This window comes from Perkinsus marinus (assembly GCF_000006405.1).
Source record: "Perkinsus marinus ATCC 50983 genomic scaffold scf_1104296953018, whole genome shotgun sequence".
NCBI classification, from domain to species: Eukaryota; Perkinsozoa; order Perkinsida; family Perkinsidae; genus Perkinsus; species Perkinsus marinus.
The window spans coordinates 607,612-620,077 of NW_003208655.1; the positions used below are offsets into that span (position 1 = coordinate 607,612).

Sequence of the window (12,466 nt, forward strand, 5' to 3'; positions counted from 1 at the left end):
ACTACTACTATACCCCCACGATAACACATCCATCCGGTATTCACTACTTCATTTCCCTTCGTATAGTCACCCAACACTGTGCCAGCCACCTAGCATAGGGCGTCCGATTCGGGTTTTTCCGCACGTTATAAGCAATTTTATCCCCGTCCTTTCGTTTCATCTCCTCCATTTTCCTCTTCTTCTTATCCAGGATCGCCGCCACGTGCTCTTCTACCTGCAAACCTCAGCCTAACTATACCGTATTACACTTATAGATTTTATCCACGTCTATATTTCCGCAAGAAATCGATTATGAATTCGAGAGAAACCTCACAGTAGGAGCATCCGATGCAGCTCCAATACGCTTAGGAGCATATCTCCTAAAGTTTCTCTCGATAATCAGCCTAAGAACTCCACTCGAGAAGACTGCCAACCATCGAGATCGATTTCTCACGATGTGGCCGAGGTGTGGTACGACAGGAATTAAAAATTCGGCTAAAAACCAAACCCAGTACTCACTTGTGTTTCAGTGAACATATATGATATGCGCTTCTCCTTCCCAACACCCACATGCACCACCTCAGCCAGAGTAGTAATAGCAATTTTTCGCTGACCACCTTGCGCACAAGTACTTTTCACGAGCACAGACAGCCCAAAGGTGCTTTCTGTATACTCCTTAGGAATTCTGCCAATCCATACCAACACCCCAGCCTCCTTACCCTCAACACTACAGCAGCTATTCCTAGCGCTAGGCTTTGACCGATAGTCGCTCCCATACGCCCACAGTTTACACTTTCTATTCAAGCAGCGAACCGCCACTTTCAATCGCATACCATAACCGAACTCCCATTCGAACTTCGGCAGTTCAATTGCAAAATACCTGGGCACGTTCAAAGAGATATCGCATTGAAGTTCTTGTGGACACTTCATCGTAGTTCTAGGAGCAGCAACGCTAGCACGAGGCACCGCCGCAACTGTGGTTCTCTTCTTGCCGACCTCTGCCAACTTCAACCAGCTTTCTGCGATACGTTTTTCAACATCCACCAATAATTCGGCGAAGGCAAGATGATCCCCCCTTGAAGAGGGTTCCAAGTCAGGCTTAGTATCTTCCAGTGCGAGCTGCTTCTCACTTGCAGCCATTTACAACTACAATACTAACGAGATCACGCGCTGAAAATACTAAGGCCACAAGTCTAGAGAGCTACACCGATATTCACGAACGAGGAATCCAAACGCTGAAGCAGGTTAGTTTCAATCGCTCATGATACAGCTCTAAGACCAGTCATCAAAAGATAACACTATCGCAGTGGGCTTTTTAATGAACCGTATGAAAAATGCATGAGAAATTTCGCCACCGGGGATTGAACCAGCGATCAAATCCGCACCGGCATAGATATGGGATATGCTTCCGCTCGTCAACATTTTTTCCTCTACTGTCAACTTTTTCGCGCTCGCCCTACGGACAAAATTCATTAAATCAGAGTGTCTCGTTCGACCTGCCTTATCCTGTTAAGGACGTAACTGAAAACTTAGAGACCCTATAGCGGGTCCTCTCTTGAACACGGCCACTACTCCGGTGCCTGGTTCACATGAGTAACATACTCAGCTTGGATAACAGTTCGGGTTTCGGGCGCCCCGTCGAATTTCGGGTTGGGTTTCGGCTTACCATTTCACCGGTAATTTCTTCTCTTCTGGGGAAGCTCGTTGTTTGGATTGCACTTGCATCACAGACTGTAATTTACAGTCATTACTCGGGTAACAGTTTTTAGCGTGCGAGCGGCCACGCTACTGTGATTGTCGTGTGAGTTAACCCTCAGTCTGTTCTTATATCAGTCCATACCGCACTTCTTGCAAATGATAGGGCGCCAAGATTAGAATTTCTCGCCGCTGACCGCCCACGGCCAGAAGGGCGTGTTGGCAATAGCATCGAGCTTGCATTGAAGTACCTTCTAATTATCGCTATAACAACAGGCGACTTGAGATGTCAGAAAATTCGTTAGTCTTCAACCTTATACGGCTTATACGATTGATAACAGATTCTATTAGCAACTACATACCACAAAGTGAAGTCCCAAAAAAGTCTAACATTTCCCCTCCCCAATGACTGCTTCACTCCATCGAGTGTTGGCAGTAAAAAATACTAGTCACCAGCAGCATTGCTTCTTGGACACATTGTGGCACGCCTTTTACGCTTGATTCGCTACTTGACCACTGCTTGAGTTCGATCTGGCTGATAACGGCCATGAGCGAGGAAGCCTTCTGAGCTTATGAAGAGCTTCCGTTGGAGCATCGAGACAGCCAGAGTGACGATGATACTGCTTCCCATCACAACGAGAAATACAATCATCGCAGTTGACGAATAAAGTCCGCCTGGCAAAGTGTACATTATGAACCCACCCGCGAAAGTGCCATACGTAGCCCAGCCGTACATTAGTATAGCGAGGTTAGCAGCAAGAACACCACATACCGCGCCAAAGGTTGTTACCATCGAGTAAAGACCACAGTACGCAGGCATGCAAATGGTAGCAGCAACAAGATCGGCGACAAGGAAAAGATTGATGACCGATATTCCCCTCATAGCAAGGGCGATCGCCGGGATGTTCATCAGGACCAATAGCAGTCTACCCCAGTTGAGACTCCAACCACGCTTCACAAACTCGGCCGCGAACACAGAGAGGAGCGCTGACTGTAGCGAATCGACACTCGACGTGCTGAGACATATGGCGAGGACCACTACAGCCCCAACCGCCGCGTTCGGCAATACTCCCAGCAGATCGAAGAATGCCAATGCCTTCGTGTAAGGATGCAAAGTAAGGTGAGGTACCGGACGAGCTCGATCCTGTGCTTCAGCGAGCATGCCTAGGATACCAAAGGCGAGCATAGTGAGGAACACGAGGGAGCCACCGAGGAGCAAGCCCATCCTGAGATTGAAGTCGTTCTTGGCTGCCCATACCCGTTGCCAAACGACCATATCGAGCAACTGGAAACCGAGAATAGCCAAGACGAGCGTGATGAGACTTTCCAAGCCCAAAGTAGTAAAGTTGGCAACAGCATTCCAGTTAGCAGTAGTGACGGTCACATTGGTCGAGGTGGCGACCACAGCAAAGACTATGAGGCCAACTGCGGCTAAGCCCTGCGCCATATCGGTAAGAATGGACACGGGAAGGCCGGCTACTAGAGTGTAACTTAAAGTGATTACGGCAACTGAGAGTGTTGATAGCCAAACTGGGATGCCAGAGAAGATTTCAATAACCTGACCAACGGCAGTGTATTCAGCCGTCATGCTGATCCACATTATGAAGATAGACACCAGTACTGCATACACTTGGACGAGGCGACCAAATCTGGCCAGAATCCAGTCAGTTGCCGCGTACCCTTCACTGCCCCCCGCAGACATATAGGAGTTCAACTTTGCTCTTATCCTCACACCGAGTATCCAGATGATAGCCATAGGGACGACACAAGCGAGTGCATACCCGATCACCCCCCACCAACCCAGAAATGTCCCAACTTCAGGCGCAGCATAAATAACCCACGTACCCATACCACTAGCGAAATACGACGCTCCAATCCATGCCCAGCTGAAGCGTTTCCTGGCAACATAGAAGTCCTCTTGGGCATCAGTATTTGCCTGTACCATGACGCGGTAACGGAATAGTAGTAGTACATAGGCGACAGCCGCGAAGACGCCTAGAGTGATGTAAAGGATGAGGTAGCCCGAAAGCTTAGAGAGTCGATACGATAGCATGGTCGTCGTTGATGTTGTTGATTACTCGCTTCCTACGCAGGTGTTGTCCTGATCAGGTTCTAACGGTGTGATCTCAGCAAGTACCAAGGAGGAGCAATGATACGAGCACCCGTGCGAGTGGAAAAGAATGAATAACCTACAAGGAACCAACTAGTCAACGGAATATCACGTTGTCTGGTGGTATACAGTGAATTTATCCTAGCACGCGTGGGGAAAATGAAGAGCAAAATTCGAACTGCACGCATAGTCCGTGTTGTGATTGTTCTTGCGTGCAGATGCATAGTAGTAAACCTTTCGGGACTTTTTTCAATAGCTCGTATGCTAAAGCCCAGGTTTATCCTTTACCCTCCCAGGGAGGGAGGGAGGGAGGGCCTCCCTCGTCCTTACAATAGAGAACACTGCGTCCTTTGTTTGTGTTACACTGGCACGCAGAAGTTCTATCACATCACTAACGATACGACAGAAATCGCTAGATGGTTTAGACTGTATCCCCGAGCCAACTGAAAAGGACCACCCTCAGATGTTGTGGCTCTAGAGTTTCCTCCTGAAAACTGATATAGTGTCCTGCTCGTCATCATGGCATGGTATAACTCCTATTCCTCTTCGCTCCGCCTTGCTAAGTACCAGAGTTGACTCCCAACAAGAGCTCAACTATGGCGCAGAAAAGCCTTTTGTATATGCGTGCAAGGGTGTAAGGGCATAATTGATTGTTGAAGAGCGCAAGTAATACAATAGTTGTAGTTGTGCAGAGTGCACAACTATGGAATCTTAGCTTAGCTCGAAGCTAGTTGATGACTTTATGAGTACGATTGTAGATAGAATCTCTAGATTCCATTAACTATTGCCTTGAGTTCCCAAATGGTTAACAAAAGTGCAAGAATAACCATTCCCACTTGCTAGAGTCACAGTAGTGAACACAGAGTGACTCGGATAGAGAGACACAATGCTTGACCACGAAATACAGCTGCCTTGTCCTCGCATGCCAACAACTCCTTACAGTTGTGAACGGATCTACTCGGAGTCGTGATTGAATCATCCGTTGATACTCTAGGTAGTCGATGCTACTGACTCCGGCAACACGATCTCCCGAGGTATCAGATAATAACGGAGTGCAGAGACCTTGTGTACCACACCATCAACACCTTGTGTTATAACATACCAGAAATGGTCATCGCACATATCCCATCTCAGCAGGAACGGTCACCAATCCCAGTCCGATACGTACACGTACCATCATACTGTGTAAATACCCAGACTCAACTGCTATGCATTGCACGACACAACCCATTGTGATCTCTACTAGCCTCAAACTGCTAACACCAGTCGACGAACCCTCAATACTACTGAGCTAACAGTTCATCTCTTGTGCGAAGAACCGTTTCGTCAGAAATACGCGGGCAAAGCAACAGCGACACTTTCGCTATATTTTTACGCCGGCGAGCAGTCAACGGGAGACAGAATGATACCCTGCTTGCCTTCTGAATCGCCCTGGTCGGGTCGGAATTTTTGCTCACGCACGGACGGACGAACGGATGCACGCGAGTGTCCCGCTCGCTCCGCAATTCATGAGTGCAGTTGTAGACTCGGCTAATAATACATTGATGCATCTGAAGTGTGCGTTACACGCATGTGAAAGGCTATTGAGAGCCCAAGAGCAATGAGGAGAAACCAAGCAAGAGGCGGTAGATAAGCTTTACACCAAAGTATGGCTCGGGGCCCGAGCCTCGGGTTTGGTGAAGAAACCAGCTTTTGGCTACCCTACGGCTCTTAAAGAGTCGCATCAACATCAATGCCGATTGGTTAGTAAAGGGTCACTCTTTACTGACCAATCGGCATTGATGTTGATGCAGATTCAAAAAGTCAAGTGTTGATCACAGCTCCAAATGCCCTACCACGGAGCCATCGGAAGTTCAGAGACTTTGAAAGAGTTCAAGGCTGACATTAGTTATGCGCACGCCAGGCTGATATTAAATATCAGCCTCAAAGGCCTCACTGTGAAGTTGAAGGACCGATGATGATGATGATTCAGACTACGACTGTACAGACTCAGAGCCCCTCTGGCCCGATACTGGTTCAATCGCTTACACTGGACCTCAACCCGGGTTGTTGTATCGCTTTGATGGGGCCTAGTAATAGCACTCTCATACGCTTCGTGCTCCTCTTTGGTGGATGACTAATCGGGTGGAAGTGGCAAGTCGGCGCTTCTTCGTACACTCAATGGGACATGGCCGATATATGAGTGGCTTTCGTTCACGACGTGACCGTCACGTGTATCGTTCCATGCGTTTGGCATGCTTTGGTGAGCTGGCTCGTCCCAAACATGGGGTTGTACTAGGACCCCAAGGACTGTATATGCTTAGAGAGTTCAGCACTAAGCAACAAATCACGTAGGTTGGCAGATAGATGTCTTTGGAGTTACTAGAGGTTTTCAAATATCCCGATGGCCCCCCAGTGAGCCCTGCTGCTGAGGACAGAGTAGCGCAATGCATGCGTATACGTGAGGAGCTGTTAGTATCCACCCTAGTTTCGACTCCTTGGTGCCAGGCGAGCTCGATAAGCTTTCTGGCCGCCACACCTTTCCCGAGGCGGAGCAGGAGAAAGTCGTATTGGCTGACTACTACTTAGACTAAGCGCGCATCTCAAGCAGTCATCAATGAGAGCGAACTTTGTTCTATGATGGAGAGGTCGAGCCAATACGACTAAGTGACAATACTAAGTGACTTAGTGGGAAGTAAAACTTACTCGCCCGGACAGAACGTCAGCATTAGACAGATCATATACACCCGTCTATTTAAGATACCGATTTGAAGCTCATTGGTGAAGTAATCTCTCTGTCATGCTGACTGTCACAGTCAGACTGTGGTGTTGTTATGGTCTGTTCAAAACCCGACATGGTGCACTTCACAACTTCTATTCAGGTGGAAACGCTATCCCACTATGTGTAATTCGATGGGATCCTGACGTTGCATAATAAGTTAACTCCACCGTGCCACAGCTTCACCGTCTGCACGTTGGCGGACGTCAGGGATGATAAGTTGCTGTCAGCGTCAGCAAATTGCTGACGCTGATGCGCTGAACGGCTGATGGGACAAAATTTGTTATTTTATTGTAGCTTCGAACATGTATGAAATGAGTTTGTTGCCTTTGGGAGGCCCGTATGTATATTCCATGGATCCCATCAATTTGTGAGGACGTAAAGCCTGCTGCAACATCGTGAACTCTCTTGAAATGTTGGTCGTGTCGAAGCTTCACGTTTCGTAGCATCAATTCCCAGGCCTGAGCACCATAAATGAACACAAGTCGTTGATATGAACCAGAACCGGAGGAGTGGCCTCTCTAAATATTCGGCAAAATTGAGTCACCATTCAAATAACTTCCATAAACGACGTGTGCGCCTTCTAGTTATGTTAGCCTGAATATTAGTTGAACTCCATTAGAGTTACCCTATTATTCAGCTATTAATGAAATAAAACGAACCATCGCATGTCTATCATGGGGGAAGAAGTAATACTTTTGAAGTATGGACGAGCTGGGCTCGGATAATGGATAATACCCCAGTATGAGGGTCATAAATCCCTACTATACTCAAGTTATGAGGGGGTCTCATATTTGGATCTTTATCTCATGTTATAGCGCGCGTAGGTGCAGTAAAGATCTTCAGGAGTATCTGAGGATCGATTAAGAAATGTATCAGACTACAAGTTACTTTCGAAGACAAGTTGTGGACGACAACTGAGCTGAGTCACAGCAGCTGAGAGCTAAGAGACTTGAGTCTTGGTTCAATGCCCTATCCACTTTCAAACATATGATTAGATGTATTGAGCCCAGAAAGATACACAGAAACTCACCCAATATATTGATGAAACCCGCCTTGCTATAAAGTTCTCTTGCATGATCGTTCGTGCGTTCAACCTCTAGGTAGATTACGCCCCAGTTCGGATACTTTGTTGGAAACTGGAAGACAACAAAGATTGAAGTTTACTCCTAATGAACATTTTCCGTGAAAATGGAGGCTGCGATGCTCGACAGAGGACAGCGGCAGAGGAGTCCATCGCAGGTAGCACCTCCTTGAAGGTCTCCGAAAGGAGTGTCGATGCAATTTTCTGCCTCCGCCACTTTTCCAGGACGTAAACCTGAAAGTTCGGTTTGCAATCACAGTTCGTCCAACGGCAGGATTCGGCTAACCATAGCAATATATCCAATCATTTCATTCTTGCTCCCTTTCGGTCTGTAAAGATGATGCATGAGGAGACATCCAGCGGGAAAGGGCCAGACCACTAGATCCTCCGTCAATAGTAGGAGTGCTACTGTAGGACTCACCTGTGGTATTTGATCGCAGTCTTGATCCCTGCAGGTATGTTATGCATAGGGATGTCCATACTGACCACGCCGACGACAGTCTGGGGAGGTGATTGCTCACGGAACAGTCATCGTAAGCTGCCCCGTAGTTACTGCTGGGTGCAGCTTGCTATCCTCAACTCATTCGTAGTCCACACTAGCGAGTCGATCATGCCGACGGCACTATCAGTGCCGAAGTGCATATGCATCGCATTTCATCAAATGCAACAGCCATTTGAAGAAGAATTTCGTAAATTTCGTGAGTATTCGATGTTTTTTCAATACTCAACTACATATCCGTCTGACAGAGTTAGAAAGTATATGGTATACGCACCTTAGATCCACTAGGCACTGCGACATAACATAAGTAAAGGTCACAAAGTGGAGGAATGTGTTCATCTCCCACGCGGGATGTGTCATCGCCCTCCTGGAATTCCCGATAAACCACTCCATTAAGCGAGCGCAGTGCATGGGGCTTCGACACGGAATGAGCCAGATGGTCTCCAATCACCGCGGAGGAGAGCAACCCAGAGAGCAGAGAGATGAGAAGCTTCATGTATGTTGTAGAGGGGGAATTCACCTGAATTGCAGCAAATCCCCGCGGTCATGATGATTGTTCTGATCTCATCAACAGAACACTATTAGTCAACATTTCTCATGCAAGTACAGCAGACAATTCTGTGCATACGTATCTCTTTGTTCGTGCGTGCGCTGTACACAAACACACAGCACCGAGTACTCTCTTGGCCTTACGACTGGTACGATTGGTTATACCAGTTTTCGGTGGACCTCCTTAAGCTACAAGATCCTCTTGTGTTACACCAGTCATGGCCAATGATGCTCCAATTTACGACTGTATTATCATGCATGATCCATGCTGAGCATGGCACGCCCTAAGGGTATGCGAGTCACGAGAGCATAATGCTCTCGTGCAATGATTGCTCTTGGTGGTCGATGCTAGTAACTCTGGCAACACGATCCCTCAGGTGGGTACCAAATAATACCTCAGCTGCGGCCGACGAAGCTGGCACGAATGCCAACAAAGAGATCCTCATAATATTCCACGAAAGACTTTGAATGCATTCGATCGTTTCACGCATACGCACGTGTGACACGTGACGTGCCAGTGAACGACTACATTGTAGTCTGGCATCTTTCAGGTTTGCCCTTGTGTGATGTTCCTGCATGAAATATACAAATTCAATTTGTATATTTGTCAAATTGGCAGTTACCGGTATGTAACAACGCTGCGCTAGCTTTATGTTTCGGCTATTTGCTCTCTTGTAAATTACGCCCTGCGGGAATATATACTAGCGTTTTGCTCATTCGTTCAAACTGCGTCTCTGTTAGCGTTTTAGCAAACTTGTCATTTCGCATTATTCGTGCGAGTAATATACAATCTAGCAAACATAGTTATGGGATAGCATTTCTCCTTCGATTAGAGTATTGCGCCTTATATCCATTCTGGTGCATGTTCATGCCCTGTGCACTTACTAAGTTAGTAATACTAACTATCTATCAGAGGTGTCACACCTCATGTCTCACTTAGTACCGGATCAAAGCGTGATAGCAGCCTAGTGAGATATATCATTCACTCTGAAGACAGCGCGAGTTATGATCAATGCTGAATACCAAAAACATGATTACTCTTGCACGTCGCGATTGAAACAGATGAGACAACAGTTAAATTGAATCCCTATCAGGTTGGCCATCTTCAAGTATCCTCTCTCTTTTTAAATCGTATAAATTGTGTCCCATGGTTCACTACGATTGTGCGTATTGACGACTCAACAATACCCAAAAGTAAAAGTTTTACTTCTCAACTTCTCAACTCCTTTTACTTCGAAGTAAGGTTTCACTGTAAAACCCTTAAGTAGGCATTAGGTAAATATTATGGGCAACTTTGACATTCTACACGAGAAACATTTACTCATGGGCAGTGGCACTCATCGGAATGCCTTCGTGGAGCTATTATTATGGATTGTGCAGAGGTGTCGAAGGATTGTACAGGGGTAACGCAACACGGAAAGAATTACTAAATATGAAGTCTAAAGCCCTCCGCACAAAACTTGTGCGATAATGGCCCCAAATGTGGCGTCTCTACGGGTTATCGACGGCTAATTGTTGGAGGTATCTTTTGAGATGTATCAGTGCTAGTGTACGATCAGAGCTGATGGATAGCTTGGAAGAAAAGGGTCTTTTAGTTTCTGCTTCGGTTGAGCAGCGACTGCAACATGCTGAGATGTTTTTGAGAGGTGCTTACAGTATCACGGATGTTACTGTGAAGTATCGTCAACGACTTTTTCAAGTTAAGCAGAAAACCAATGAGCTTATTGGTGAATATATTATTCGTCTGAGGGAATCTCTAGCGGAAGGTCGATGCTTAGGTATTAGTATTGCCAACGATGAGTTGCTGGATAAGTTTGTTCGTGGGTTGCGACCAAATTATCAGAAAGCGGTGACGACTATTTATGCTCATGTTCGTGATACCAACGAGTTATGTAGTGTCTTAACTCTTTGGGAAGCCTCTTATAATGAGTCTGGTGCTACTGTAAATGTTGTTAGTACTGGTGAAGACTCGGTTAATGTTGAAGGTTCTCAAGTGGGCCAAGGACTTCAGAGTCAAGAAAGTGCTCAAGTTAAAGTTAAGGTCCCTACTAAGTGTTGGTATTGTAATGGTACTGGTCATATGAAGCGAGATTGTGATCTCTGGAAGGCTAAAGTGAGATCTCAGCCGACTCAGATAGTTAATGCTGATGTTACAAAATCTGTGGATCCTTCATCCGTCGTTGCTTCTCAGCAATTGAGTCCGGGTTCTGTGAATGCAGCACCAGCGGTTGCTGTACCAGCAACTACCAAACCTATTGGTAATAAAAGTTCTGATCAAGATCCTGCTAGTGTTGCTACTCGAGGATTTGAGAAAGTATCGGTTATCTCTGCTATAGTGAGTGGTAAGAGACATTGTATGGTTGATCTGATTATTCGTCAGGGTTACTTTTGGTAACGGTGAACGTGTAGCTGCTTTAGGTTGCTTCTTTGCTTCTCTAGAGGATGGCGACAAGAAGGAGTTAGTGAAATCCGTTAAATTCAAGGTAATTGAGGGATTAACTCCCCTTGTCATCGTTGGTTTTGAGACTATAAAACGTTCTACTCTACTTCAGTCAATGCTACTTGCTAACATATCGAGCATAGCTATTGATGGTGCGACTTCTGATACCATTGATGTCAATGATCATATTGCAGTAGTTCAACCGGATGAGGTCAGAGCTGCGACTAATATGACTCTGGATGACCATGGTTGTACTGTAGGTTGTCCTGTAATGAATGCTCATTCGGTGATGCCTTATGCTGAGCCTCGGAGAAGGAGGAGCCGAAGTAAGGAAATTGCTATTCATAGGAGGGTTCTTATAGCTGCTTACGAAAGAAAGTTTGTTCCTATTGATGTTACTTCAGCGACCGTTATAAACGAGGTTATTCTGGTTGATGAGGGTTCTTCAAGTGGAGAAGTTCGTCCTTCAGAGCGGAACGTTCTGCCTACTGCTATTGTTAATGCTTCGTGTGTTGATTTTGAAAAGATCACCGATGCCGAGGGGAAGAAGAAATGGATACGTTCGTGGAGTGGTAAATTTCAATGGCTTTCGAGGTGGTTATCCTCTAGAGCCAGAGTTGTTCTCTCCAGATTGCATAAGGTCTCTCCTGATGGTAATGAAGCTGTCTCGCTGGTTCGAGAAATTGCAGACTATTATTTTAGTGGTCTTGCATGCCTATATGTCTTCGGATATTCTGATACTTTTAAGGTATTAACGAGTGTGATCATGACCGACTGCAACAAAGAGGTATGGTCTAGTATCCTCTAAGAGGTGTTGTAAAATATGCTGTACCTCGCCAACAATTGTTGGTGAGGAAGTTACCTCTCTGAGGAATTTCAGCTCGAAGTCCGAGTTGACCGGAGTTCGATGATCGAACTTCGATCGAGCGATAAAATTCCCTTTCATGATCGATCATTTTGACGCGCTCCTAGCACGTGCGCGAAAAACATTTTCCTTCAGAGGTGTAAAACTTCCACTCTTAGTTTCCAGCTTAACGGCGTTTTCCACTACTGCAGGTGTGCCGCAGTATAGTATGTACTACATATCAGTATTATAAATTAAATCCTATAATAACACGCGTATTACAGCTTCGTATTGATCTACATGACATCAAGAGAAATAGTCGAGTGCGCTTATTGCAACAAGCGCGACCGTCGTGATAATTTCAAGAAGAATAAACACTTCGAGAAGAATCACCCTGGCCGCTTGGTCGCCTATAAGACCCTAGATACGGGCACTATTCCCTTGATGGATTTTCTCTCCAAGAAGCGTAAGAGAGATGATGGTGAGTACAGCCTAATCGCATAACTCG

At 46.1% G+C, this 12,466-nt stretch overlaps 4 protein-coding genes across 4 annotated transcripts in view; 2 read left to right on the forward strand and 2 right to left on the reverse strand.

Moving 5' to 3' along the window:
- Positions 1 to 1,119, reverse strand: part of Pmar_PMAR017773 (hypothetical protein) — a gene marked incomplete at both ends in the record, with an annotated part of 1,957 nt that extends 838 nt beyond the window's left edge. Inside the window, 3 exons of the mRNA XM_002776853.1 lie at positions 125 to 214; positions 499 to 596; positions 813 to 1,119. Coding sequence (XP_002776899.1) covers positions 125 to 214; positions 499 to 596; positions 813 to 1,119 — 495 coding nt within the window. The remainder of the gene's footprint in view (positions 1 to 124; positions 215 to 498; positions 597 to 812) is intronic.
- An 870-nt stretch (positions 1,120 to 1,989) lies between these two features.
- On the reverse strand, positions 1,990 to 3,865 carry Pmar_PMAR017774 (Osmoregulated proline transporter, putative). Its single transcript, XM_002776854.1, has one exon. The coding sequence runs from the start codon at positions 3,725 to 3,727 to the stop codon at positions 2,180 to 2,182; it is 1,548 nt and encodes a 515-aa protein (XP_002776900.1). The 5' UTR covers positions 3,728 to 3,865; the 3' UTR covers positions 1,990 to 2,179.
- Positions 3,866 to 10,238: 6,373 nt separating this feature from the next.
- On the forward strand, positions 10,239 to 11,386 carry Pmar_PMAR017775 (hypothetical protein; the record flags this gene model as incomplete). The annotated part of the gene is made up of 6 exons (XM_002776855.1): positions 10,239 to 10,401; positions 10,453 to 10,787; positions 10,866 to 11,016; positions 11,093 to 11,157; positions 11,227 to 11,325; positions 11,375 to 11,386. The coding sequence occupies 6 exons, from the start codon at positions 10,239 to 10,241 to the stop codon at positions 11,384 to 11,386; spliced, it is 825 nt and encodes a 274-aa protein (XP_002776901.1).
- Positions 11,387 to 12,258: 872 nt separating this feature from the next.
- Pmar_PMAR017776 (hypothetical protein) lies at positions 12,259 to 12,462 on the forward strand (the record flags this gene model as incomplete). Its single annotated transcript, XM_002776856.1, has 1 exon — positions 12,259 to 12,462. One exon carries the CDS (start codon positions 12,259 to 12,261, stop codon positions 12,460 to 12,462), a length of 204 nt encoding a protein of 67 aa, XP_002776902.1.
- Positions 12,463 to 12,466: the final 4 nt, after the last annotated feature.